Source organism: Trachurus japonicus, chromosome 9 (assembly GCF_045865225.1).
Source record: "Trachurus japonicus isolate A0001 chromosome 9, Traja_1.0".
Classification (NCBI taxonomy): domain Eukaryota; kingdom Metazoa; phylum Chordata; class Actinopteri; order Carangiformes; family Carangidae; genus Trachurus; species Trachurus japonicus.
The window spans coordinates 20,527,670-20,554,285 of NC_140915.1; the positions used below are offsets into that span (position 1 = coordinate 20,527,670).

General features: G+C 42.0%; 1 protein-coding gene across 1 annotated transcript in view; it reads right to left on the minus strand.

Moving 5' to 3' along the window:
- The window catches only part of ghra (growth hormone receptor a), a 30,452-nt gene extending 9,733 nt beyond the window's left edge, over positions 1-20,719 (minus strand). The window contains exons 1-2 of the mRNA XM_085786488.1: positions 20,318-20,719; positions 11,434-11,552 (exon numbers count right to left, since the gene is read on the minus strand). Of these exons, the coding sequence (XP_085642614.1) occupies positions 11,434-11,548 (115 nt within the window). The 5' untranslated portion in view covers positions 11,549-11,552; positions 20,318-20,719. The remainder of the gene's footprint in view (positions 1-11,433; positions 11,553-20,317) is intronic.
- Between the last annotated feature and the right edge of the window lie 5,897 nt (positions 20,720-26,616).

The window sequence follows — 26,616 nt, forward strand, 5'->3', positions numbered from 1 at the left end:
AGGATGATGAATCACCTTATTCTGAGATCTATCCACCCTTTAGGGCTTTTGGTTTATCAATGCAGGAACACTGATAAAACCTGACCTCCATCATCCTCACTCTTCCTTGAACCATACCTGCTGCTACTATCGGGGTTTTTTTTTCACATTTGAAAAGAGAGACAGCCGCAATCTCATCTAAACCGCAATGCCAGAGTGAGGGAGCATGCCAGAGTACAAGGTAATAATAACACAGCAGGTTCACCACAAATCCTTGAAGGATTGAGAGATCGTCAATAAAAATGTTCTAGTTGTAAGCTTTGGACATTGACACTGATACTGTTATTGTATATAAGAGACTGTTATACCGTTTCAAAATGTCTCCCTGTAGCACATCCATCCTTCGCCTACACTGTTTATCCATGAGGTGTCGCACGGGGCGAATACACCCTGGACACATTGCCAGTCTATTACAAGATTGGCATATAGAGATGAACAATGTGCTCACAAGTTCACACACCCGGGCAATTAAGGGACTGTTCGTTATTTATCATCAGTGCCACCGGAGGGATTCACAGGACTTTTTTTTTTTTTACATGACCCCCCTGTCGGAGTCAGTAAATTTTAACATGACCCTGCATTAAGCCTTATCAAAAGATACATGACCCCCCCCCCAGCCATCGACACGTGACATCGCATCACGTAGCGCGTGACACTACATTATTTCATTTTGACAACCATGTGTGCTATTGCAACACCTTCTCATCAATCCATGCCATTTATCAGCTGTTATTAAAACCCAACTCATCAATAACAGAATCGCGATTTTGGACCAGCCCACATTACACAACAAACCATTAACAATTAATCCACACTCAAACCGAAGCAACAATAATGTGAACCATACTCAACAACAACGTATTATTACAAGGTTTACGACAGATATGACAGACAACTGTGTGTGTGTGTGTGTGTGTGTGTGTGTGTGTGTGTGTGTGTGTGTGTGTGTGTGTGTGTGTGTGTGTGTGTGTGTGTGTGTGTGTGTGTGTGTGTGTGTGTGTGTGTGTGCGTGTGTGTGTAAGAAAGAGAGGGAAAGAGAGAGAGAAGTAGATAAAACCAGCTAACTGTTAGCTACCGTAGCTCAGGCGTCGGTCTCCCGTCAGGTAAAAGCTGCCGTTTATTCCTCAAATGAAGCTCATTAAGTTGTTGATCCTCTCCGGTACAGTTATCCATCACTGCAGTTGAATTAGCCGCTAAACTGCTGGACGCTAAAACCGAGGGGGCGTCTGTTTGTTTACAATTCACAAAAGCAAGGTGAACGTACGTGCTGCTCAGACTATGTAGAGTTACGCAATGAGGCAGGCAGGCAGCGTAACCTCTGTATGGTACGGAAGTTAAACTCACTCATCAATAAAAGACGTGCTAAGCCGCGGGCAGAGCCCTTATTGAGTTTTTGGCGAAGCGGTTAGCATCGTCGCCTGCGGTGCGGTAGACCCGGGTTCGAAACCAACTCAGGGCAGATCAGGGCAACATAAAATAACGTTGTGATTCGGGGGCCGTTACTCTCATTGTCATCAGTGCTCGCAGCTTTGAAATGTCCCGTTTTTGTTTTGTTTTTGTTTTCTGCGGGCATTGCAGTGTCCTCCAGACAAAATGTTGAATGACCCCCCCTCACTGACCTTTTTTTTTTTGTGGACCCACCCCTCAACAAAGAATATTATGACATGACCCCCCCCCCATTTTCCTCCGGTGGCCCATTCCATAAATAACGAACGGTCCCTAACGCCGGGTTCACACCGGACGCCGAAGCGCCGCGAATAGCCGCGGAGCGGAGTCCGCTTCCATTCGGCGCCCTCGTTAACTGGTGTTGTAGTTCAGACTAGACGCGGAGCGTCGCGGTCCCCCGCGGTCGGCTCGCGCCGTGGAGCGCCGGTTTCGGCGTCTGCTCTATTTTGTGCGCGAGCCGCGGCCAACCGCGTCAATTCTGGCAGGAAGTCACACAAAGAAACACGAGAGAATCCGGTCAATTTTCAAAATAAAAGCGATTTTCAAAATAAAATACCGCGATTGACAAATGCGACCGTATTTATATTTGTCAGACTCAACAGAGAACAAGAGAGATGAAAACACACACACACAGGATAGGGAGACACGGAGTGGGCTGGCTGCAGGGAGGAGGAGGGGGGGTCAAAACACACAAACAAACAGGGAAAGAGAGAGAGAGAAAGAGAGAGGCAGAGACGAGTTGTTGTAAAGTGAAGGAGGACGTGAAATTAATCTTGGAAGTGAAGTACAGGGAGTTGTTTGACCCACAGCACACGGTGTTATAATTATATGAGGTTATTTACTTATCCATGATGTAAAAAACACAGCTCTGAATGTGAGTAAACAACAGCTGAGGAGCAGAGGCGCTCGCGACCGCCGCGGAGAAATCAGCGTCTGGTGTGAACTGGAGGGACGCGGCTCGCGCGCGATTTCCGCGGCCGCTCCGCGTCGCGGCGCTTCGGCGTCCAGTGTGAACCAGGCGTAAGAGTCTTCAATCCACCTACATCTTTGGACTGTGGGAGGAGTAGAGTACCTGGAATGAACCCACATAGGCGAACAAGCAGACTCCACCCAAAACCCTCTTGCTGAGAGTGTTAACCACAGTACCACCGGGCTGCACCCCTGTAGCATATAATTAAATTATGTGAAGTATTTCACTAAGCTGGTTTTCCTGGTGAATGGCTGTCTTAGGTCTGTTCTTTTTAAGGCCAACACAGGTTGGAAAATGCGTCTTTTAATGTACTCGCACATCCGTCCGCCACTGCATGAGCATCACATACATCGTATTTGCAGTGATGGTGCAGTTGTAGGAGATCATACAGTACCTGCAGTTAGCTGCCAGCTCCCTTGACAAAAACAACCTCACACACACACACACACACACACACACTCGGCCCTGATGAAAGTCACGTCATGAGCAAAGTGAGCAACACTCTCCACTGACAGGAGATAAGACTAACTTACAGTCTGCAGTGAGTGATGTTAAATCGATTTCCAGTCGCCCGGCCTTTATAACCTTTAGATCTATCAACACACATTTCATACAATTTGTCCTCTGCCCCACCCTGACTCAGCCCTCTCCACCTCTCCTTCGGCACCCTGTCACCCCTCATCACTGGTCCCCTGCCCACCTCCCTCTCCCAACAGTGAGGCAAGCTCCTCATCCAGCTGAGAGTGCCGGGGTTTGGTGCAACCATAAATAAGAAACTGAAGGTATCATCGATTTCTTCTCCACCCCCCCCCCCACCAGCCCCAGCTCGCTCTCTTCTCAGTGGCTGCAGCGTAAATCATGCACAGAACCAGAACATAAACACGCTTCAGAGCACAAGGCGAGGAATTAAAAGACAAACTGGGGCTGTGCAATGTCGACAGATAGTTTTTTGAGTTCATGAACATGAAGCTAAACTCAACTGGTGCATTCGTACACACCGTTTACGTAGAGACACAAACTTGCCTAACATGCGTCTCTAATTAACATCAACACACTTCCACAAACACCACAACAAAGCACCCTAACAAACAAGCCCCAACAGCGGGGAGGACAGACTGCACACACTCATCATCTATTCACACAGAATACACACTATTACTTTGATTACTTTGTTTATTTTCCATTTGATGCCAATGCAACCTCATAATTCTTTGCATTCCTATGCCGTTGTGCCTCCAGCTCTTTCTGTCTCTCTCTCTTTCCCCCTGCCCCACCCCCAGTAGCCCCCACCCTGTTCTCCACCCTCCCTCCCTTCATCTTCTGCACACTGTCGTGGTTCCCAGAGCTTTGCTATTTCAACTCACCCTCCCTCCACCCATCCAGCAAATTCCAGCTGACACCATCAAAGAGCTTTCTGCAGACGCTGAATGCAAAGGAGAGCTTAAAACTACAAATCTACTAGGTTACATAAAAAAAGTCAGCCAACACCTAGGGAATCCATGTTTCTTGCTTGACATATGTAAATATACCTTTAAAAAATCCTTTTTCAGCAACTTGTCTGACAACTCAGACATTTGTTGTTGTAATTTTGTTCCTAAATATCTGTGTAAAATGTTATTCCCATCACTGTTTACTTCCAACAATTTGCTCCTTTAAACTGTTGCTCAAATGTAATTATTTACATTTTGTGTGAATGTCATCTCACAGCTGTTGCCCTGGTCTGGGTGGAGAGAACTAGAAAGCACACAGACAGACAAGTGCTTTGAATTTTAACCTCTCCACAAAGAATGGGGCTCTGCTGGTAAAGGTCAGGAGGTACATTCATTTTTTTTTTTAAAGAAAGCTGTTTGCATGGATGAGTGGCAGTTGAATCTGAAGTGTGTCAAAGGTAAAGGGTTAGTGAGAGTCTCATATTCTTACCAGATTCTCAGTGTGTCTTCCTCTCACTCATTTGCCACGCCTGTCATACTTCTTCTGTTGCAGCTTCATATCTGTTCATAATCTATAATTTACACTGCTGTGTAAAAAGCCCTTTCGCCATGTACTTGTCTTTTTCAGAGGTTAAAGCAAGGCTAAAGGTTTTGTTCAAGTTGTAACTGGCTCACAAGCCACAGTTCAACATCTTGACAGGTAGATGTTGATCACCTGCCTATAGGCTGTTAATTATGTTATAGGGCTTTACTTGTATTTCTCTCATACTAATATATAGCCATCACAGAGCTTCATGAGAATCTAAATCCTGCCTGTACCTGCCAGCTGCCATTAAGTGACAGCTGAAAGCCTTCGGCTGAAAGGGAAAAAAAAGTGTGTGTGTGTGTGTGCATGAGCTCATCTTGGCTATCTGTACATATCCGTTGGTCCTTGTGGGTTGGGTGTGTGTGTGTGTGTGTGTGTGTGTGTGTGTGTGTGTGTGTGTGTGTGTGTGTATCGCTGCAAGTTTGTAGCTGAGACTGATAAACAACTCTTAGCTCCACGTCCTGTCTTCATCAATCCATACAGAGGAGCTAGGAAACCACTTATCTACCTTGATGTCAGCGTTAGCCATTAAGGTTTGAAATCCACTAAAAAGCCTAAAAAAAGCACTCTCCCCCATGACCCTTGCTCCAGCTGGCAAACAGCACTAAAAATGAGGCTGGAGAGGTGTGCGATCGGGCTTTATCAGCAATTGCACTGTGAAATGCTCCACTGTCATGTGGAGCGAAAAAGGAAAATGAGGCTATGACGCTATGAATTACCACCTTTTCCAGCTCATTAGCAGATTTAAGTCAGCGTTGTGGTTAATAACGCTCCAAAGGAGACAGGACATAGGTGGGAGAAGAGAGAGAGAGAGAGGTGGACAGCGACATTCAGATCTTTGTCCAGACAACTTAAATGCTGTCGAGAGTAAAATTTATGTACTGTATAACATTCAATCGGTCAATTTGGGATCTGTTACTTTTCTCTTTATATGCAGTGTGTTAACATTAGGGGCTTAGAACAAAATCAACTTGAAGTCAAACTTAAATGTTGTGTGAGCATAATGAAAGAAACATATATTAAATGCTGGAGGGAAAAAATCTCATTGTAGCTGTATGACAGCCCATTATCTTTTTCCTTTACATACTGCATCGCTAATTCAATTTCAATTGAGCTCCATGCCCCCATCTGATAAGAACATTTTTATCCACTAACATCCTCTTATACTTGATAACTGCCACTTGTATTTCCAGTCTACAATACGTTCTGGATGCTGCCGCTGATGTTACATTTGTATTCAGTTTCCCAGTAGAGCTTAAAGCACTCAAGTTCATTTTCAAAGCATCACATGGATAAATCTGATTATCCATTACTCTGGGACTGTATGTGCTGTTTGTGAGCAGGTTGTTTTTCATAGCTGTTGCTTTTTTTGTTTTACTTAAAGTAGAATAAAATAACACAAAATAATCACACAAACTGGCAGACACATAAACACTATGCGTACAGGGAGTACTGCGAGTGTCTCTTCATTGTGGTATTAGCATGTAATTGATTTGATTGCCCTGCGCTTGAAGAGAAAACACACACAAACACACACGGCTGCTCAACAGTAGAGTCCTGTTATCCCTGGTCTTTTCATGCATATAGCTCGTATCTGCTCTTGAGTGACCGTGTAAACACAATTATGTGACACTCAAAAGCCAAATTGCTGTTACCAGTCTCAGTGTAACCCATACAAGATTCACTCTCTTTAAATCTCTAGAGTAGGAAGGCACTGCTTTAGAAGAGTTAAGTAAACTCCAGATAAACTCGGTGCTGCTGTTCAGCATGACTGACTCCTGACTGCCACTGCAGCATCCAAGCCAGATGATCCACATCACTTCCTTTCCTGCATCACCATCAGTCAATGTGTGTACGTATGTGTGTGTTTCTGTTAACCAGATGGAGATATTGGCAGCACACGCAGACACTGTGTGAGTAAAAGTGCCTGTGAATGTGCACATGCCAAGTTCTACATTATATCCCTGCACGGCACCACACCCCCTCCTGATATACACGCACGAGGCGCACACACAAGCAATTTCCCACCCCACACCCGAGCAGAGGCGTTAATGTGCACGCAGCAGACAGCTTCGTTTGTCTTTCTCAGGGAATGTGTCTGGGTTTTATGAGGAAGAGACAAGACTGAGCAGACGAGATGAAAGAAAATTGTAGAATCTGGAAAATTCAACCAGGAATTTAATTCATTTCCCAAATTGTGACATATTTTTTACTTCATTTAAATTTTGAGAGTATAGAAAATAAATAAAGAGGTTCAAATTGAGCTTGATAGTGGAGGTTGAGTCAGGAGGCCATGTGGCATTTGAGAGAGCCAGAAAGCCCGAGCACTGGGCCAGAAGAGAGAGGGAGAAAGCTGAGAGACTGCAACAAGATACAAACAAGAGAATGTAAACAGGTGATATAAATAACAGCCAACGCTCACACGCAGTTTCACAAATAGGAGCAAATGCACACACTCTGAACTTCCACCTTCAAAACAAAAACCGACAAAGAGTATCAAAGTGCCATTGTCCCATTCCTTGAATATGTCCTGCCTTTCCTCGCAGTTACACAACAGGACCTATGGCTCTGCTTCCCTATTAGAGTGTGGACCCACAGGATGACAAGTTCTCGCTCCATCTGATTCTCATTCCCATCCGTGTTCATGGTCTGGTGTGTTTAACAACGCAGTGACCCAGTCAGCTTACTCCGGTCCCAGCAATCTTTTAGCTGGAACTAATGATGTTAATCTCCTCTAATGCCATTGCAGACCAGGGTATTGCTGTCGTTATGTCATATTATGTCCAAGTGAGAGTAAATATAGATGAGCTGGGGTTGTCTGGCTTGTAGCATTGACACCAGCACATCCTGTGAGCACACATTTTCTCTCCTCACCTTTTGTAGCCTGGCTTTTTTTTTTTTTTTTTTATCAAAGCTTATTCCACTACCCTGCCATCCACACTTCAGTAGGGTGTCAGATATTTTCACATGGGACAAAGCTACATGTTGAATTCAGCTGCTGACTGTGTGGCCTTACAGTGAAGTGTGAGATCAACTTTTCAGACATGACTGAAAATAACTCCAAAGACTCATTTAAAAACAATATCTGGTCCTCTGAATCTCTTTGTATTCACTGTTATGATTGTTTTAGATTTTACCCAATCCTCTGGTGCTGTTGGCATTCAAGGACCAGGCCTATAGTGGTACCACCACTACCACAGGGCTCAGTATTAGTTTTTTTATTCTATTTTCCCTATATACGTATGTTTGGTACATCCTCAGAAAATATCTGCTACTATGACATGGGTATAAGATTTTAGTGGCACTACTTGCTGGTAGAGCTTATAGATCCTGCATTGACTGTTCTGTACTTTTTGTTATTTTGCAAGAGAAAAAACGAATTAATTTGATTTAATTTAATTTCCACAGCTTTATTTTCTCATATGTACTCAATTTGTATTCTTGAGTGGCAAAGTGTTTTTACACTTTTTTAAATGATATAAAACAGAGGTAAGCATCACACATCAAAAGCTGCACATTAAAATTGTGAGGTCACTGTTGAAATCATAATCTACTAATTACACTGAAAACAAGAGGCAGCTCAGTAGCCGACTGATTGATTGCATCTCCCTACGTTACGATAATTGATCAGCGCTAATTTTCAGAATGTTGAAAGAACATAATGAGTTTATCAAGTTGGAAAAATTGGAGACAAGCGTCTCAGTCACAATCAGGTGCTGGTGTGTGAGAAAGAACATGCTGCTGCACTGCAGGTCAGACACCAAGCTTAGTTAAGGTATAATATTAATATTAGGTAAATATTTCTCCTATTATTTCACCCACAGAAAAAATGTGACTTAATTGAAAATTTAAGTAATTTTGATTTTCTTATGCAAGAAAGTTCCACTTTCACTTTTGCTAATTTTCTTTCTTTTACCTTTCATTCATTTTTTTCAAAACTAAATACATACTATATACTACGGCTGGGTGTGCATCTTTACATCTGTCCTTCATTACAGACCGTTTATTTCTCTCTCCCACCATCTAACAAAAGGCCTATGTATTTCCCTCACCCAACTTATGCTTAACTTCTGACAGCATATCCCACACAAGGTCTCAATTTTGCTGCTCAGAGCAAACACACCCAAGCCAAGCAGATGTAACAGTAGATTGTGTGTACAAGCCAGGCAGACCAAACCTCTGCACGGTTACCACTGGTTACCACCTCTGTGGCCAGGAACACAGCCTCACACAACAGGATCAATCTATGGGCCTGAGGAGCGAGTCCTCCTGAGGCACACACAGACACTCAGGGAAGGCGAAGAAAAAGCAAGTGTATGTGTGCGTGTGTGATCAAGACAAATGGCTACTACTGGCTATAATTACTCTGGTAAGCCTTTAAATATATAGGAGTATCTCCAAAAGTCTACTCTTGGCTTGTTGTGTGGCTTGACTGACAACAGACATAAAAATGTGGCAGAAAGGGTATAACCCGCAGAATTCCGGGAAGGTTCTTAAGAGCAACAACAAAATGGTTTTAAACAATCCCAAAAGCACGTTTGAGGGTTCTTCAACACACTGGATACATCTGAGGAAGGAGGCGTGGGTAAAAGGTCAGATGTAGAGTGCTTTGGTGGAGAAAACAGGTGTCAGGATCAGAGATTGCACAGTGTTAAACTTGAGAAAGGTACAGGCTGCGTGTGTTTGCTCATGCTATCAGTGTGCGCTTGCTTTGTGTTTACAGATGTTTCAACGGTTGTTGAGGAAGACCAGGGCAACGTTACCACAGAGCTCGCGCAAGACCATTTTTGACGTCTGAAGGTGGACCAGTCAGAATGTTTGATAGTTCAACCTCAACACGTTATCAGTGGTTTGTCTGGGAGCTTATCAGAAAGCCAATGTGAACCCTCAGAGATAAAGACATTAGCTACCGTTTGTGAGCACATTACAAAGTCAAAGGCAGAATGCCTGAGGGCAGAGACACAGAGCTCAAAACTCTGTGGTTTTGCCAATTTACAGAGTGCACACACACCTATCTTTTTAACACTGTTGCTGAAATCAGGTGTTATGTGATACTATCAATTATATTAACAAGACTAACTAATGTATTATTGGCTACCCCTGTTTTATACGTATAACTAGTGGGTCATCTAGATTTCACAAAATCACTTAGTACAAGCTTGTTTCTTGTCTTCTTTGACCAAACACTCAGAATTACCAATCTCATTTTCTGATTGGAATGCCAACATTGCCTTTAGCCAAGACCACTCATACTCAAACTGTGAAAGGGCTGATTAACAAGCAAAATTTGCAACCAGCCCTGGCAGAAAAAAATAAAAATTAGCTTGAAATGGCCAAAACTTTACAAAATGTATGTCCACACTAAAAATGCCAGAGCAGACTGAACAATATGTTCCAAGCACATGCTATTTGAACCAGTGTTCTTGAACCTCTGTGCCACATTGGCCCACTGGGTTTATTTTTCCCAAAACTAAAGCATTTGAAACCTTGAAAAACAGATCTGAGTAATGATATTCATCAGTCAACATTCCGACATAATGATGACAAAAAAATCCCATTGGCATTAATGAGTCACAGCTTTTCTATAATCATTTAAAATAGATGTGTCCCACTTCTAAAAAGATAATCAGTAAGGTATAAAGAGTTGGCACCACTGCAAATGGAAGACACTGGGAAATCATTTATGAGTAATGAGCAGGTGCCCAGTGAATCCACATGAATAGGGCCTCATACAAAGCCCATATTACACAGCTAAATTTCCAACAGTGTTTCACCAGGTAACATACATGCTTCCCGTCCTAGCAACAGGTGCTGTGGCTGCCTGACGGGCAGCCCAGAGATGGTTTGGAGGTCTCTCAGGTCTCTGTTTAACGGTGTCTGGCTCACTTGCTAATGGCAATGAGCAGATGTGCCTAAGAATATACCAGCAAGACAGTGCCCTGCCAAAATATTCAAAGACAGAAAGAGCAATATCAAAAACAGTTTGAGCATCTAGTTGATTTATAAATAGCACTACATTACAAATGACTTTATGTTATGTGATCCAGGCAGTGACCCAAAGGAATGCGTATAAGTGCAAATTCAATGTTATCAGCCAGTAATCCTGATCATTCTCATCCATCTAAGAATTAATTTGAGCAAAATAAACAATTTTCAACTCAGTAAAAAGATGCCTAAAAATAAAACACCAGCAACACTGTTTTTTCCTAGAGTTTGACAAAGTCAACAACAGAATTGATCCATTCCTGGAAGTTGCAATATCTTGGCCAAATCATATTGCACAGGTGAACTTTAAATAAACAAAGGTTGCAGTGGTGTGCACTTTTGACCATTAGAAGAAGATGCCAATTCATCATCATCATCATCATCATCATCATCAACATCCTCATCCTCACCCTCAGCTTCATATCTTCATATTCCAATGGTGGAAATGACACGGAAAAGGGCGTCATAATTGAATTTAAAATGAACCTCCTGTTGCTTGAGGGATTTTAAAAAGGTACACCATTTTAGAATTTAAGTTTGGCTTGTTTCCTCAGCCACAGCATTCTTTCACCCAATTATTTCAACTGGTTCAGTGACAGCTGGATTACTGACTGAACATCCTGCAACGTCCTGCCTGGACTTTGACAGAGAAGTCCAGACCATATATTTACCCTGGCTCTATTGATCCCTAGCCTGTTTGACTAGCCAAACCAGGAAAGTGCGGCATTTGCTCAACAGTGAACCCTTTTCACATGTATCTAAGCAAACACAGCATTCTGCAACTGATGTCTGACATAAGACATGATAACAAGTGTCAACAGAATGTTGTGTGCAAAACCTGAATGACATTTGTTAATGTTTAATGAGGTGCATGTGGAAAGATTAATACTGTCCGAAAGATGATTTGTTTCGTATCAATCTATTTCGCTTTCTTAAACAGTTAAACAACAATAACAAAAGAAATACAGGTAACTCACCTGATGATGTCATTCTGGCCCTGTCCGTGAGAAATGCTGAACCCGGAGTGGACAGCCAATCCAGGGAGGAAATTAGGAGGAGTAGGAGACTGGTGGAGGGCGATGAGATGGCCATGATGCTGAGGACAGAGACAGAGGGCAGAGTGGGAGAGGGACAGAGACACTGTGATTATAATTATCAGCTGGACGCCATGATGACATGCCCATGTGAAAAAAAACCCTCCTTCCCTCACTCCCAGACTCCCACTCTCTTTTTCTCTCTTTCTTTCTCTCTGCCATTTGAGCACAAACTGTGGCTGCCATTTATTTACAGCTGGTGTATGTGAAACCCAACGCGAGACAGGGAATAAGCAATCATCGTCCCAGGTTGCTGCTGCGGCAGTTGAAAGTTGTATGAAAGATGTTTTTCAGTGTAAAGGTGTTCTTTGTCTTTGTGGTGTTTTTCACTCTAAACAAAAGAAAGTGGCATTACATTTCTCAGAAGTGTTGAAAACTTTAAAACTATTTTGTAATTCAATACAATCAAACCTTCAGCTCAAAAAGAAAAGCAATGTGAAACATAGGAAAACAGTCACACTATACCCACTGCCCAGAATCAGCATGTGGCAATATTCAACATGCATTACTTTTGAGCATTTTGGAGCTGTGAATACAATGGCACTTAATTAACATTAAAGTTGAAATGGCTTCCCTGTTATCATACACACGCCAGGAGACAGTTTAATACTCTCCTTTGAGCTCTGTTGTTGGTCTCCACCAGCTCCTGAGAGACATATGGCTCTTTCACCTCGATAATCTTCCATTGTTCCATTGTTAATGGAAGTTGCATACAGTATGTATTTGACTATCCTTGGATTAGTGCTAGCAGTAAAACCAAAACAATATGGTATATGGACATTCCCCATAGAGCTGAGGGGAGGTGTAGAATCGAGTGGTAATTATCTCAGTGTTCACTGTTACAGCAGCCATCACCTTTTCAAATACCAAAACAATTTCACATTAGCAGCGCGGTAGGGCTGACGGTGTCATCACATCATTACATGGGTTAGTAAAATTACAGGATAACCTTGAAAGACAAAGGACTTCTTGGCAAAAATGTGAACCACAGACCAACGCAGTCATATTCCCCCTGGGCCTAACCCCCGCCTCTAAAAAAAAAAGAAGAAAAAATTAGACATGAATTTCCCAACAAAACCTTTAACACAGAACTGTGGTGACTGCCTCCCTCACCCAGATCGTCTACCTACGGCTGAAATTAGATCTTTTTCACACCATATGGCTGATGATGTTAAAAAACACTGACAAACTCTGCCCGGTCAATAAGCTGGTGTTGGCGGACAAGTTCTACCAGTCAAGTCCAACCTCTAAATATAGGCCAAACTTTCTGTCCGCACCCTTGGCTATTTACAGCTGTGTCTCCGCAACTTTGCTGGGCAGCCAACAACCCCGAACGTGGAGGCTATGTTATTGAGGGCAACGCTGCCAGTATTTTCCCCCAGTTTTTGGTGTGGCCTTTAGACAGATGATTTAAAACCATAGATCTACAGTGTGCTACACATGCACATCAGATTCTTGTAGTTGGGGGAGGGAGTTTTGGCCTAGAAACAATAGAGTCAAAATGTCATTTCACAGTATATTTACTTATATAGAGTGACAACAACTGAGCAACAGTGTAGCCGCCTCAGGCACATTTTCAAGAGCAACAAGTTTGGATGCAGCCCTGCAAGACTTCCTGGCAAGAAAGTTCACGAGTGCTCGTGTGACAGCTTATATCAAACATTGGCACCTTATTACAGTAAGATTGCCAGCTACCCATTTACTCTGGAGTGGCCTTACCGCAAATCTATATAAAGCTATAGTAGAGCAAAAGATACAATGAACCAAAACATTATACGAAGCAAGTAAAAAATCCAACTTCATTCAAGTTACTTACAGTTTGTGAAACAGTGAGAAGCTAAGTGACTGACCAAAATTACCATCAATATGAATGCTCGTGTGTGTACGTGAATTTGTGTGTCTTCCCTGTGACTCACTAAGACCTCATTCAAAAGGTTATTTTATTATCAATTACTGCTCATTTCCTGCATTTGACTTCTTGCCCAAATCCGCCTTCAGATTCTCTCAGACCTTCTCTGCCTCTCTCTCGCGTCATCTTTTATTAAAAAATTATCGTTGAAAACATCTAATATTTCAGCACCACTTTTATGGTAAACTTAACAACACTTGATAAGCACTTTCCAACCAGTTTCCTTTGTAGTGCTGGGAGTATTTAAATTCATTGCTTTTACCACAAGTGGAGAAACCCAAAAAAACACACATAAAACAGGGAGCCAAACTGCCCCTCTATTCCAACATGCGGCCTCATGTTAATCCCAACATTAGTCCCCCCCTTTCCCTCTCATGTGAAAGAGTCTGTGAAAGCCTTGGCAAAACTGGTGCTTCATCTCCAACTAATGCACGTTTTTCCCCCCATTCCTCTCCTGCTCACGGCCAATTACAGGCTCTGCGACTCGCGGGAAGGCTGCCTAAGCCAATGAGAAAAGAGGGAGGCTCAGCTCAGGCCGCCTGGGGTCCCTTGGTAAACATTTAAGGCCTCTGTGGTCAACCGTCCCTCCACTACCTCTACCCTACAACACACACACACACACATTCACTTCACACTCACACAGATGCAACATGAGCGCATTGCACATGCACACAACACACACACCACCAAACATGCACAGAGATCTAGCCCTAGCACCCCACTGCCAGCACCATGCTTCTCCCATGTTTCCTTAAATCCTATTAATCATGTGTGTTTGTTCCAAAGGAGCTGACAAGTGAGGGAGGAAGAGGTTAAGACCAGATGGTAAGGTTGTGCAAGGGTGAAGCCAAAGAAAAAGAAAGGTTAGGGGGCCAGAGGTCACATCATGTCTGTGTTAGAGTCCCTTCTATATCTGCAGAAGGAAACTATTCACACACACACAAACACACAAGCAGAGCTATGTTGCAAGCTCAAGTTTAGTTTGAGATTCCACCAAGAGAGAGCAGACAGAATGTGTTGATTTCACTAATTTGCACGGGCAGCGGTTCTCAAACTGGGGGGTTCTTTCTTCAAACTTATGAAGAAACAATAATGAAGTAACTATGTAAGTAAATAAAGTCTCTGTTTTGCAAAATCTATCCAGTTGGGAAATTCTTATTAAGTCATATCTGAAATGATATCGCTTGTTGCTCTTGAATTCATTATGAAAATAGTGGGAGAGGGTTGGTGCAATAAAAACATTCGATTTAGGGCAGCCTGACTTGACTTGACTTTCTTAGTCTGATATTGATTTGTTTTTGGGCAATGGTGCAGGACAAAAAGGTCCATGGTGTGAAAAGACGGATAACAAACTGGGATTTTCAGTGTTTAAGCACAAGTAACAACTCAACTCGACTTGACTCACCTATGGCACCAGGTGCCTCTTTTCCCACTACCAAAGAGTGTCACCTAAATGCAGCATGTTTTGCGATGACACATTAAGTTACTGTGACATCACCTTCAACACCTATTAGTATTTGCATGTCACCAATTGTGTCAGGTGATAACAAAATAAGCATACTGTTGCCCAATGTGTGTCACAGTAGGCTACTTAAGGAGATGGTGTAGATTTTCAAATGTTCCATTACTAGAGATTTTCAGTCCTTTAAAATGAACAAACTCAAGAGACAGAGCATTTCTAAATGATTATCTATTATAATATTAAAATGCCCAAACATGCAAATATATAATTATGTTGAGATTAATAAAAAATGGTTTATGAATGATTAATGGATTTGAAAGTGGCCTGTTATATTTATGGCCACTAAGTGTTATGGAGCAGTATTTTACAAAGGGGTCTGTGTTTTGTTTATGTCCTGTATGAGAAAAGACATCTGGTATAAAAACATGGATATTATTCTTAAGAAAACTCCAGCATTTACAAATCTGTATGCAAGTTTTTTTTTCTTTTTCATATTGAGCTGCAAGGTAAATTTGTTTCTTACACACATGGTTATTTACTTAAGTGAAAAGCAGATATGGATACGCTACACCATACACTCATTACCACGATTATACAAATACATACTGTACATCCACGCACAAACATAAAAGAACAGGAAAAAAAAAAAAAAAACAGGTCGCCCTTAAATAGGATAATGACCCCATGCTGGGATGGACCCTCTAAACACTGACAACCCTCAAAGAGTTGCCAGTCAATCTGTGTGAGACACTCATGTGAAACAGGAATGTACACACATTCATTAAAGCAGAGAATATTTGTGTTAATATAAGTCTTGAATAGTTATCCGACGGGAATCACTCATATAGAGTGTCTGGTCCGAAACACGGGTCTGTCAGTCACTCTACTCTGCTGTAAGCCGAGGAGAAAACTTTCCTTGTATCCTACAACCTTTATCCAATGAGGAGAGAGAACGGCATAAAGGGGCGGTCCTCTCTGTGTGTGCAGCCAAGGGATGCGCGTGAATGTGGTGACATAGGGACGAGGGCGGGGACTGCTAATCCATCGGCTGACAAGAAGTTAGCCAAAACGACCGGATCGCTTACTTCTGCTTTAAGGCAGAGGACTAACATTGGTCGTGCATGTGCTTCGCCCAAAATTTCTACCAAGTTTTGTTGCCTTTGTGATCGTCGATGCAAGTCAGTGACATGTAGCTCTCTCCATATGCAGGTATGTTTGTATAACAGTATTTCTTTGTTTGCACCAAAATTCATCAGACAATCCAACATGCCTCAAACTTGATTTTATTACATCTTCTGTTGGCATCACACTTAAAGGTAACCATAGGCAAAGATTAAATGTCTGCCTAGAATGGCATGTTAAAGACTATTTTTTAGGAGCTATAATACTTTTGGTGACAGATGTGGAGGAAAAAGGTAGAACTGTCTGCACCTCAAACTTCTTTTTCAAAAGTTTGGAACCTAATCCGTTCAGCTTTATCAATAGGCAAAGTGCTTTTACACTGAGACATTCTTTTGATTCAACTTGCACATCTAAATTTCAGACAATTAGTTTCAGAGGCTATACAAATCCATGCGACTAAAGGCAATGATCAAGTGATCATTGCCTTTAGTCGCTGTCAAATGCAATGCTGTTCCAAGCTCAAAGTGCTTACTGCTTATCTCGTTGGGCTTATTGAGGGCTAAAGAAGAATTAAATAAATATGTGAATCAATGTATTATGAACTTGTTAATTACCTTGGAGCCAGTCACTGAATTACTAACCAAAGCTACAAAACGAAATCCCAAACTATGCATGGTCTTTTGCCTATAACCAACGGCAATCAACTACAATCACGGGATAATGTCCATATAAAGAATGAATTTATGACACCACAAGGCATTTTTAATATGTGGAATACCACAAAGACGAAATGCTTTTAGTTGATATACTAATGTTAGCCTGCAGGGGTGTAAGCACTAAAGGAATGAATTCCCCAAAATATAACATGTTCTTAAAAGAGGGCCATTGTGTTTTCTTACATTACACAACTTTCCTCTAATGTAACTAGTCAGGTTGTGAAAACTGTGACATTTGAACCCAATGCAAATTTTAAATACTTAAAAAAAAAAAACCACAGTCCTTCAAACATACCTCTTTATTCACTCTGCCTCAGCGAGGGGAAGCTGACCATTTCACAGACACAGGATATTTTCACAAATGTTACAGAGAAAATTATTATATTTTAATTCAAATTAATCATGTTGTCAATTAATCATGATGAGCACACATACACAAAACAGTCCAAGGTCCACTGCTGAGTCTCTCAATAATTACACAATCATGCAAATAGATTTTCTGCCCTCGACCCTTCTTTTCACTGCTAACCTCTTTCTTTAAAATAAACAAAATTTGAGTAAATACACCACGGGCCTCAACATGAGCCTGCATGTTGAACCAGACAGTGGTGACAAGAGCCAACATTTGCATTTCCAGAAACTCTTATAGACTGGAGTTGGGGCCCAAAAACTGCAACAACCTGATGCATTAATTAACCTAGGTTCACAGTAAGTGTATATATCATATATGTGTGTCTGTGTGTGTGTGTGTGTGTGTGTGTGTGTGTGTGTGTGTGTGTGTGTGTGCGTGCGTGTGTGCGTGTGTGTATCTGTGTGTGTTCTCAGGCATTCAAATCTGGCTACTGGATGGTTCTAATGTCTCTTACTCTTATTTCATAAGAGGGAGTGGAAAACTCAGAGTCAGCATACTGGCATGAGAAGAGCCTCTGCTGGAAGCAGATCAGGACACACATCTGCAAACCCTGCTACAGATCTGTGCGTGTGGAGGCAAGACAGAGAAAGCAAGCGGGTGTGTGAGCATATGCCCGTGCCCATGTATGTAAATCATGTGTGCATTAGAACGAGAACAAGCAGGACAAAAAAAGTACAAACAAGACTGAATACAGAGGAGGCAGGGGAGGTGTGCACTTGGACAGAACTGAAAATCGATCTTTGTGGAAAATGTCTGGTTTGCTGCATTCCACCCCACGTCTGTGTCTGTGTGCGCATGTGGGTGTGTGGCGTGTGCACGTGTGTCTGTGTATCTTTTTTTTGGGGGGGGGGGGCTTTTTTGGGCTGTTTTTTTTTGCCTTTATTTGATAGCACACATTGAGACAGACAGGAATAACATCCAGGAATGGTCTGCCCGACTCGGGATTCGAACCGGGGACGCCTACGCCTGCGTTGAGGACTGTAGCCTCTACATGGGGCGGCCGCCTTAACCACTGCGCCACGCGTGGTTGTCAAGTATTTTACCCCAAAAATCTGACTTCTTCACCTGTTGTTTTTGGTGACAATAATCAAAGTCACAAGTGAACTTACCTGTATTTTGGGGTTTTATTGATTTACTGCCTTTTGAATGGGAAACACTCAGTGTAAAAGGCTGTGAAGTTCTTTCCTCTTGAAAAGAACATAACAATCTTGTGTTTTGAAGGACTCAGTATGTAGCCTACCTGCTAATTTGCTCTAAATCCTGCTATTTTCTCCCTGTGTCACACACGAGCACATCCTGACAGACGTGCGCATCACTGAAGACTAAGTGCAAATGGATGTGTGTAAAAAGTCTAATGGTTTCCAGAGTGATACTGAGTCGTCAAAGGGTATAGAACATAACAGTGCTTAACGTTGTATGTGGGTGTGTGGCAAACAGAGACAGAAACTGCTAGAGCTGACGTCTCCTCGCCTCATCTATTAAAACACCTTGTAGCCTACTGTTAGCTGATGGACGCTATAATGGCTGCCTCAATGTAGTTTCTCTCTGCATTAGTGCCCAGTGAACCAGTACTCCAACAATAAATCCCTTATGTGTTTAGCTAGGCAATATATTCAGGTCAATATTATCAGAAGATGCCATTTTAAAGAAAAGAACACGGTGGAGATTTGCACAATATCACATGTCAAACAGTGTGGGAGATGTCTGATGGGTATTTTTTTTTTAATGACTTGGCCTCTAAACTAACACAATCCAGTTGGATGTAATAAACAGGCTGCATTTTTAAACAGCTGTGTGGTAATGACCTGGAGCCATTACAGAGGAAGACTGCGCAGAGAGAGCATTGTTGTTAAGTTAATAATCAAATCACAGCTAAATATATGAGACCCAACAGAGCAATAAAACCACCTCTAACGAAAGTAATTACCCTGCTGCAAGGCAAAAGAAACCATTTACGTAAAAAGAATTTTGACATAAAGCCTGAATGGGTCAAACTGCCTTAAAAAAAAAAGGCAAGGTCCTCTGTAGCTAAGTCTGCTCATTGTATCTAATCACAGAGTGGTGTGTGCTTCCTAATTTAAACAACAGAACAGGAAAGGTGTCCTGCAGTCAGTGCAACAGTCAGCCAATAACTGATGAAGAGCAAACAAGCTGAGAAGAAAACAGAAATGTGAAAGCACAGAAAAGTGCTAAATGCTCAAGCAGGTAATGAATGCAACACAGAGAGAGAAAAACAGAGAGGAGGGTTGGGATAGGGGGTGGGGGTGCACACTTCTCTTACAGCCAGTCTTTGGTGCTAATAGGGTGTCATGAATAAGTCTTGCAGAGTGAAAACAATTCAACAAATCCTTTAAGAATCCCAACACAATTTCTTCCTAAAACTAAGCTGTTTTATTCCTCTTTCACACCACTGCAAACTACAAATTTCCTGACTGTTGACAGTTATTAAAGAAGGCAACACCACAAGCTCCTCCAGGCACCTTCTGATTGACACATTTTAACTGCAGCATTTAATTGATCACAACACCCAGAACATCTAGTAGGCTACATGTCAACATAAGCAACCATACAGAATATTTCTCATTAGATTCTAGGCTCAGACAGATGTTTTATCATTTAAAAAAGCGAGGTGTTCTGTAAACAGACCCAGCAAAAGATCTCTTCAGAGCAAATATTTCTCCCTTTGGCTTTCATATTTGTGCTGTCATTATGTTGTTTTAAAAAGACCAAATAAAACTCTGCTGTCATTATGGGAACAGGGGAGGAGGAGGGGGTAACTTGCAAGGAGAAAGGCTACATCCGCCAAAATCAACCATGGCTGTCACTTCATCCCATCCCCGGTCTTGCCCAACTGCTCCACAACATCAAACTGCGGCAGAACTTGTAGACAACCGCAAGTTCCTGAGATTTTAATGTGCAGGGGGGCTCCCGTGAACGGTGTCAAGCAGAAAGCGAGTCAAAGTTTGTGACTGGTCCCATTTTCTTTTCTTTCTTTCTTTTTTTTTTTGCAATAGCCTGATGCATTAAAAAATGAAGCAATTTGACCAAAGTTTCAAACGCCGTGCGTAAGCTGCGTAAAACGGAGTTTTTGAGGAACGAGCACAAAAATATACATTCAACGCTTAAAAAAACATAAACGCACTTACCTATCTTAAGAAGTCTCGAGATGTTAAAAACTGCAAAGACAGGGCAGATCGACTTTTCAGAAGTTGGTCATCTGATGGCCAGCGTGAGCACCGACAGGCACGAAAACTCCTGCTGCTTCTTCACCTCAGCCTGGGCGTCCCGAGTAAAGGTCTCTCCGATCGGGATTTTCACATCACCCGAGCATTAGATTGGGTGGGAGGCGGATTCCCTATTGACGATTTGTGTTTTAAGGCCTTATCTGCTGTTCAGTTCATCATCTAGCCTACTTTCAGGGCTGGCTGCACACGCCGAGACGCTGAGACACAGCGAAGTGTGTGTTTCACATGGCGGTGAAGCGCCCTCATCCGCCAGCAATCCACTTCACTCCACTCCACGATAAGCACACAGGGGACAGCCAGAGAGAGAGAGAGAGCCTGCCGGGCCATACGTCCAAAATAAAACCCACCACCACTGTCACGGTTTCTGTTTGATGTGCTACTTATATTAAGTGGCGAATAAGCATTACAAATAATAAATAGATACATTTCATTGTATCATATCAAAGACACCAGCCTTAAAATAAAAATAAAAATAAACTTGGTTGGGTTGTGAAATACTAAATCACACCATTTGTGGGTAATTTCCGTTATTTTTTAAAGACTCTATTATCATCATCGTCTTCATTATTATTAGATTGGGTCGAGCTTCTTTGAATATGTGGTTGCGTCAGACAACAATAAAGTAGTCCCCATATAGGCCACTCTGTTAACTTGCATATGATAATAACAATGTTTAGCCTAAAAACACATTGGAAATGGCGCGACACTGCAAGTTTAGCCTGTTCCTATACAAATGGCATTCATTGAGAAATGCATACCCCCCTTTTGTGAATGGCTGTACTGAAAACTATAGCCCCTATGTCACGTGCAGGGTCCACTGGAAAAGTGACGCCACAAGAGGCTCGCTCAGATTTTTAGCTGTCAATGGACATAGGACCTCAACCCCCAACCCAAAAGACATCAATGGTATGGACGACCCGCCCCGACACGTGAGAGAAAAAAACACGCCCATGCACCCAGCTGTTGCTGTTGGGCTGAAGGTTTTCTTTTGCGCATGCATGTAGGCCTCTTCCATCTGCCGGCGTGGACCTTGTGATTCTTTTCTTTTCGATATTTAACCTCCAATCAATGAACTTCCCAAGGCAAACATCCATCAGTGTAAACAAAACCATTTGCAGTAATAAAAACTGAAGCAGCACAAAATAAATCTGCAGAGCTGTGCTCCTACCCAAACTTACTTGACCTTAAACTTAAACTTAACTTTTATTTTGTCACAGTTATATTCCTGTCAGCCTAATGGTGTAAGTGGGTAATGCAAACAAATGTGAACTGGAACAGATGAGAAGCACCAACAGTTCAACAAAGGCAGAAAGACAAACAGGTTATAGGTGCACAGAGGTGGACTGGGTGTCTGTATTCCTGCCTCTTGTTTTCTTCCTGCCAATGCACCATTTCTTAGTTGACATAATTTGTGACATCAGGGGGCAGAAATGGAATTGGCCTGTCTGCACCAAGCATAGGCGTCCTTGTATTTTTATATCCCTGTCCTCTTTCTGTTTACAAGATCCACAAATTATGGCCTAGCTTTTCCAGGTCCTCCAGCTTGAAGTGCACATAAAAACACTGGATGAGACACCAAAGCTGTTCTCATGTACTAATACTGTCATATACAACCTGAATTTAGTGTGTGGTCAGCATGCACTTACTTACATTATTTCAGTATTAAACAAAAGCAAAATGCAATACTGGAGTTACCATCGGAGGGTTCCCTTTCACTGGACTTGAGACACTTGGTGCATTAATTACCAGCAAGAATAATGTGGACAAACAAATGGGATGTATTAAATGACCCTTGACCATGCATTGGTCAGTTATGAGGCAGAGAGCTCTGATTGGATGAGAGTGGGGGCGTCCATTGAATTAGTTCCTTTGTTATGGAATACTCATTCCTGTGTTTGTGTGCCCTGGGTCATCATGGGGACTTATGGTGTATTGAATGTGACAGCAGAACAATTCTAGCCCACAGACCGATGCCACTGTAAAGGCTTCAACTGGGTTTCCTCCGAGCCATAAGCCCGGCAGTTTACCCTGAGTTGGATCTTTGGGGAGTGACGATCATTACAGTAGTAACCAGTACATGTTAAAGCAGAAGTAAGTGGTCCGGTCGTTTTCGCTAATGCTGCGTTCCAGGCAGGCTTTTGAAATCGTAAATTACAGCTTCAAGTCACAACTTACGACTTTGTAGCGTTTCAGGCAACCCACTCGTGTTTTTCCGACCTGTTTTACCGGTGAAAGTCACTATAACGGCCACTCGTAACTTCCGACCGGTGAACTCGTACCAGATCGAACTGGTACCACTTCACGGTCGGAAAAATACGAGTTTCCTTGAACGCACCATAACAGTCCTCGTCGCTACGTCACCACATTCACGGCGTCCCTTGGCTGCACACACAGCCCTGCATGCCGTTCTCTCTCCTCATTGGATAAAAACTGTAGGATACGATAAATGTTTTCTCTTCGGCTCAGAGCAGAGCAGAGGGACTGACAGACCCGTGTTTCAGTCCAAACACTCTATGTAAGTGATTGCTGTCGGAAGATATAACTATTTAAGACTTATATTAACACAAATATATCACTTACTTCTGCTTTAATGTTCCCAGTTAATTTTGGACAAATGAAGCAGGGGTTTAATGATACATGAAAAAGAACAATGTTGTTGTTTTTAGACCTCAGAAAATCTAAATCTTTAAAATGTAGTCAAATGTATAAACATTTTTATGATCCCTATACCTTCGTCAAAACAGTTAGCACCAAAGTTTTAGAAAACATTTGTCAAACTGAAATACATTTTTAAAAGCTTACTAGTGGGGCAACAGAGTTCATGTGAATAAGTATTTATAACAGGGAGGTTGGAGGACCAGTTAAGGAAATACAGTCTACAGTGCTCAAATGTAATGTAATTGAGGAACATGTCTCACAGCAACATTAACATTGCTACTCAATTATTGTTCAGTTGATCAATCATCTATCAATTTTCAAAAATGATCTTGTTAGTTTTTGTTTGATGAAAAATAAAAGAAAGACAGAGATTTCACACCACAAAATGCCATATATTATGGTTGTTTTACATCACTGTTTAGTTTTTCAGCTTCTGAGCCACCGAACTGATCATTGTTGTTTCAGGCAACTAGAGTATGCCACACCTGCAGGTAATTTCCTGCAATAGCATGCCTTTCAATAGATCTATTTGTGTTTGTCTGTCTATTTTTATTTTCCACATAATGAAAGAGTGCCCTTTGTGTCATCCCTTTCAAGTCACCTGTAATGCATTTAGTACTGGATCAGATTGAAAGTGTGGCCATTCACAACTGTGTCAGCACCCTGCTGCCTATTGGATTAGGATAAAAGAGAAGCAATGGCTACAAGGGACACACACACACACACACACACACACACACACACACACACACACACACACACACACACACACACACACACAGAAATAACAACAACAACAGCAGCAGTAGCAGCAAAAGTAAGGATACATCACGGTGCTCCTGGTTCTGTATCTTCTTTATTATGGAGCTGTTGATAGGCTCAAAGTGATTCACAAATAATTCACCACTAACAGTTCTGAACCCTAATCCAGTATTACGAGCCCCTAACCTGCCATATATATGACAGCAGGGGTTACGTAGCGACGGATGCAGTGAGGTAGGGAGGAAATTGAAGTGAACTGGTGAGATTGCATGGGATGAACAAGATCCACAGAGTATCAGCATGAGAGCCCCACCATGTGCAAAACAACACAATTAAGAGGGACGCTTAGCCTAATCAGTGAATGCATCATGCAAATGATGTTTTTTTTTCAATGCCTACTTTAATCTCGGCTGTTATCGCGGAATACAAATCAGGGACTTAACTCTAATGAAAGGAGGAGAGAGTGAAAAGGGTAGGATGGGACAAAGGTGATAAAGAGGAACAGCGGGAGATGGAGAGGGTGATGTAAAAAGAGGAGGTCTGAAAAGGATGGTGAGACAGAGCTGGTTGGCGTGATAACTGTATTTACCTGTTTGCACGGTGCTTAGTGTCATCTTCATTCATTCAAGTCAAACACTTATTGACATGGCAATAAATCTTCATTAGATTAATAGTCATCACTGTGTCCTTTTAGGTTCTCTCATGTCGTGTCTACTTTATTTATTCTAATCCAATTCTAACCTTTGCTTGAAACAGCTTGATTTTTAATACATTAACTGACTGACATAGAATGAAATTCAATGTTATGCACCGCCACAAGCGTCAGCCTTGGAGAGTGCATATACATTTTCCACAGAGGCTTATTAGAAGCAAGGCAACGGGAATAGTCATTGTGGAGTTATGGATATATAAGGTACAATTATTGCTTTTAGAGTGTCCACCCCACTAAGTATTCATGGGAATGCACACAAACACTATTTTCAACTATTTCAATATGTACGGAAAGCAGATTTTAATTAAATTTATGTGAAAATGTTAGTCATCATATGGGTGTATGGGTCTCCATACTCAATATTTGACTTATTTACAGACACTGAATGAATAGTAGCATGTAAACCAATTCAAACAAGGCCATAAAATGAGACATTGTACAGGCCCAACAGCAAGACAAACTTCAGTTTCATTTAGTGGGGATGGCCTCTGGGAATATATAGGAAATACCTCTGCCAAAACATTCCTCATGTTGCATAAGTAAACAGACTGTCTGTGCAATACAGAGATTATTTTTTGTTCTATTGCCTCTGGCTGTATAAAGAAGTTTATTAAAAGTCTGTTGCACCACAGGCACACGTCTCTCTCCCATGGCATTACATCAAACCTAAATCACAGAACCACTGTGAGATCTGAAGCTACATTAATACATTTCATCACTGAATTTGACTTGACTTTTCAATGTCCGTAAAGGCCTTTTGTCACAGAATACTGCCCTTTTTCCCATGAGTAGTTTACTCAAAAGATAGCATCCTGATGTCTCAATCAACTTCATTATATGTCTCAACTGTTGCAGATGTCTTGCTCCTGGAAACTTGGGTCAGTAAATTGGGGCTTCTTCCTTGTGACATCATATTATATCCCAGAGGCCCCTTTTGGTTGTGGAAGACAAGAGGCAGCTGGACGTCTGGTACTCATTCGCCCATCCAAAACATGTCCCAGGAGTCTCCCCCACCAAACCCCAGCAATGCACTGTTATGTGGAGACGTGTGCTAATGGTTCACAGTCTGCTGTCTAAATAAACAGACCATGAAAATATTCAATCTCAGCAAGTTCCAGCAGTGGATCCAACACATCCCACACAGTAATGTCATTAATTCTGGTGCAGTTTCTTTTCATTAGTTTGCAATCACATTAAAGTAGTTAATCTATTGATCACAGCTCATTCACTTTTTCATTCACTGAGACTGTAACCATTTTACACATTCATCCCTTTTGCCAGTGGCCAGTCTTAGTTCAGTGGTAGGTCTCTTCCTTCATCGGCTCCATCAGGATCATAAAGTAATAACACAGGATTAGTTAAAGTTATTCCCTGCATACCTGCCCTAGAAACAGGTTCCCATGGCTTATATGTGGTCCACCTTGAGTGTTGAACCAATTGTGTGAGCACGAGTATGTATGCACATATATGAGCACTGACACACACACACACACACACACACACACACACACACACACACACACACACACACACACACACACACACACACACACACAATTAGAGTGAGGACTGAAGAGACAGACATCCTGTTTCCAGAGAACACATAGATATGGCGAGATGTTAAATTGGCCTGTCCCTGTCTCATGCAGAAACACACACAGACATACACACATACAGTGGCAACCATCATTTTCCTTAAAATCTTACTGCGGATTGAGAAAAAAAAAAAAGAATGAATCTCTACTTCACCAGTATTCAGCTCAGCTTAATGCACCTAAATTGCACCAATTATGGTCCGATTCTAAATCTGTGCCTATGAAAATGATTGTTGAGGCCAAGGAACCTACTGATGGGAAGGCTGTGGGGGGCATTTTGCCAATGATTTGTGGTTACCTAGGGGACTAGAACAAAAAGGCACCAGTGAAGCACATTATCTTGTCATCATGCATGTGTGTTCACATGCCCTTTTGGCATGTGAACACAACTAGCAGAGACGCTGACTATGCAGCAATTGGTCATTTTCAGTGGACAAACACAAATATTAAGGGCGTGATGATATAAGTGTTGC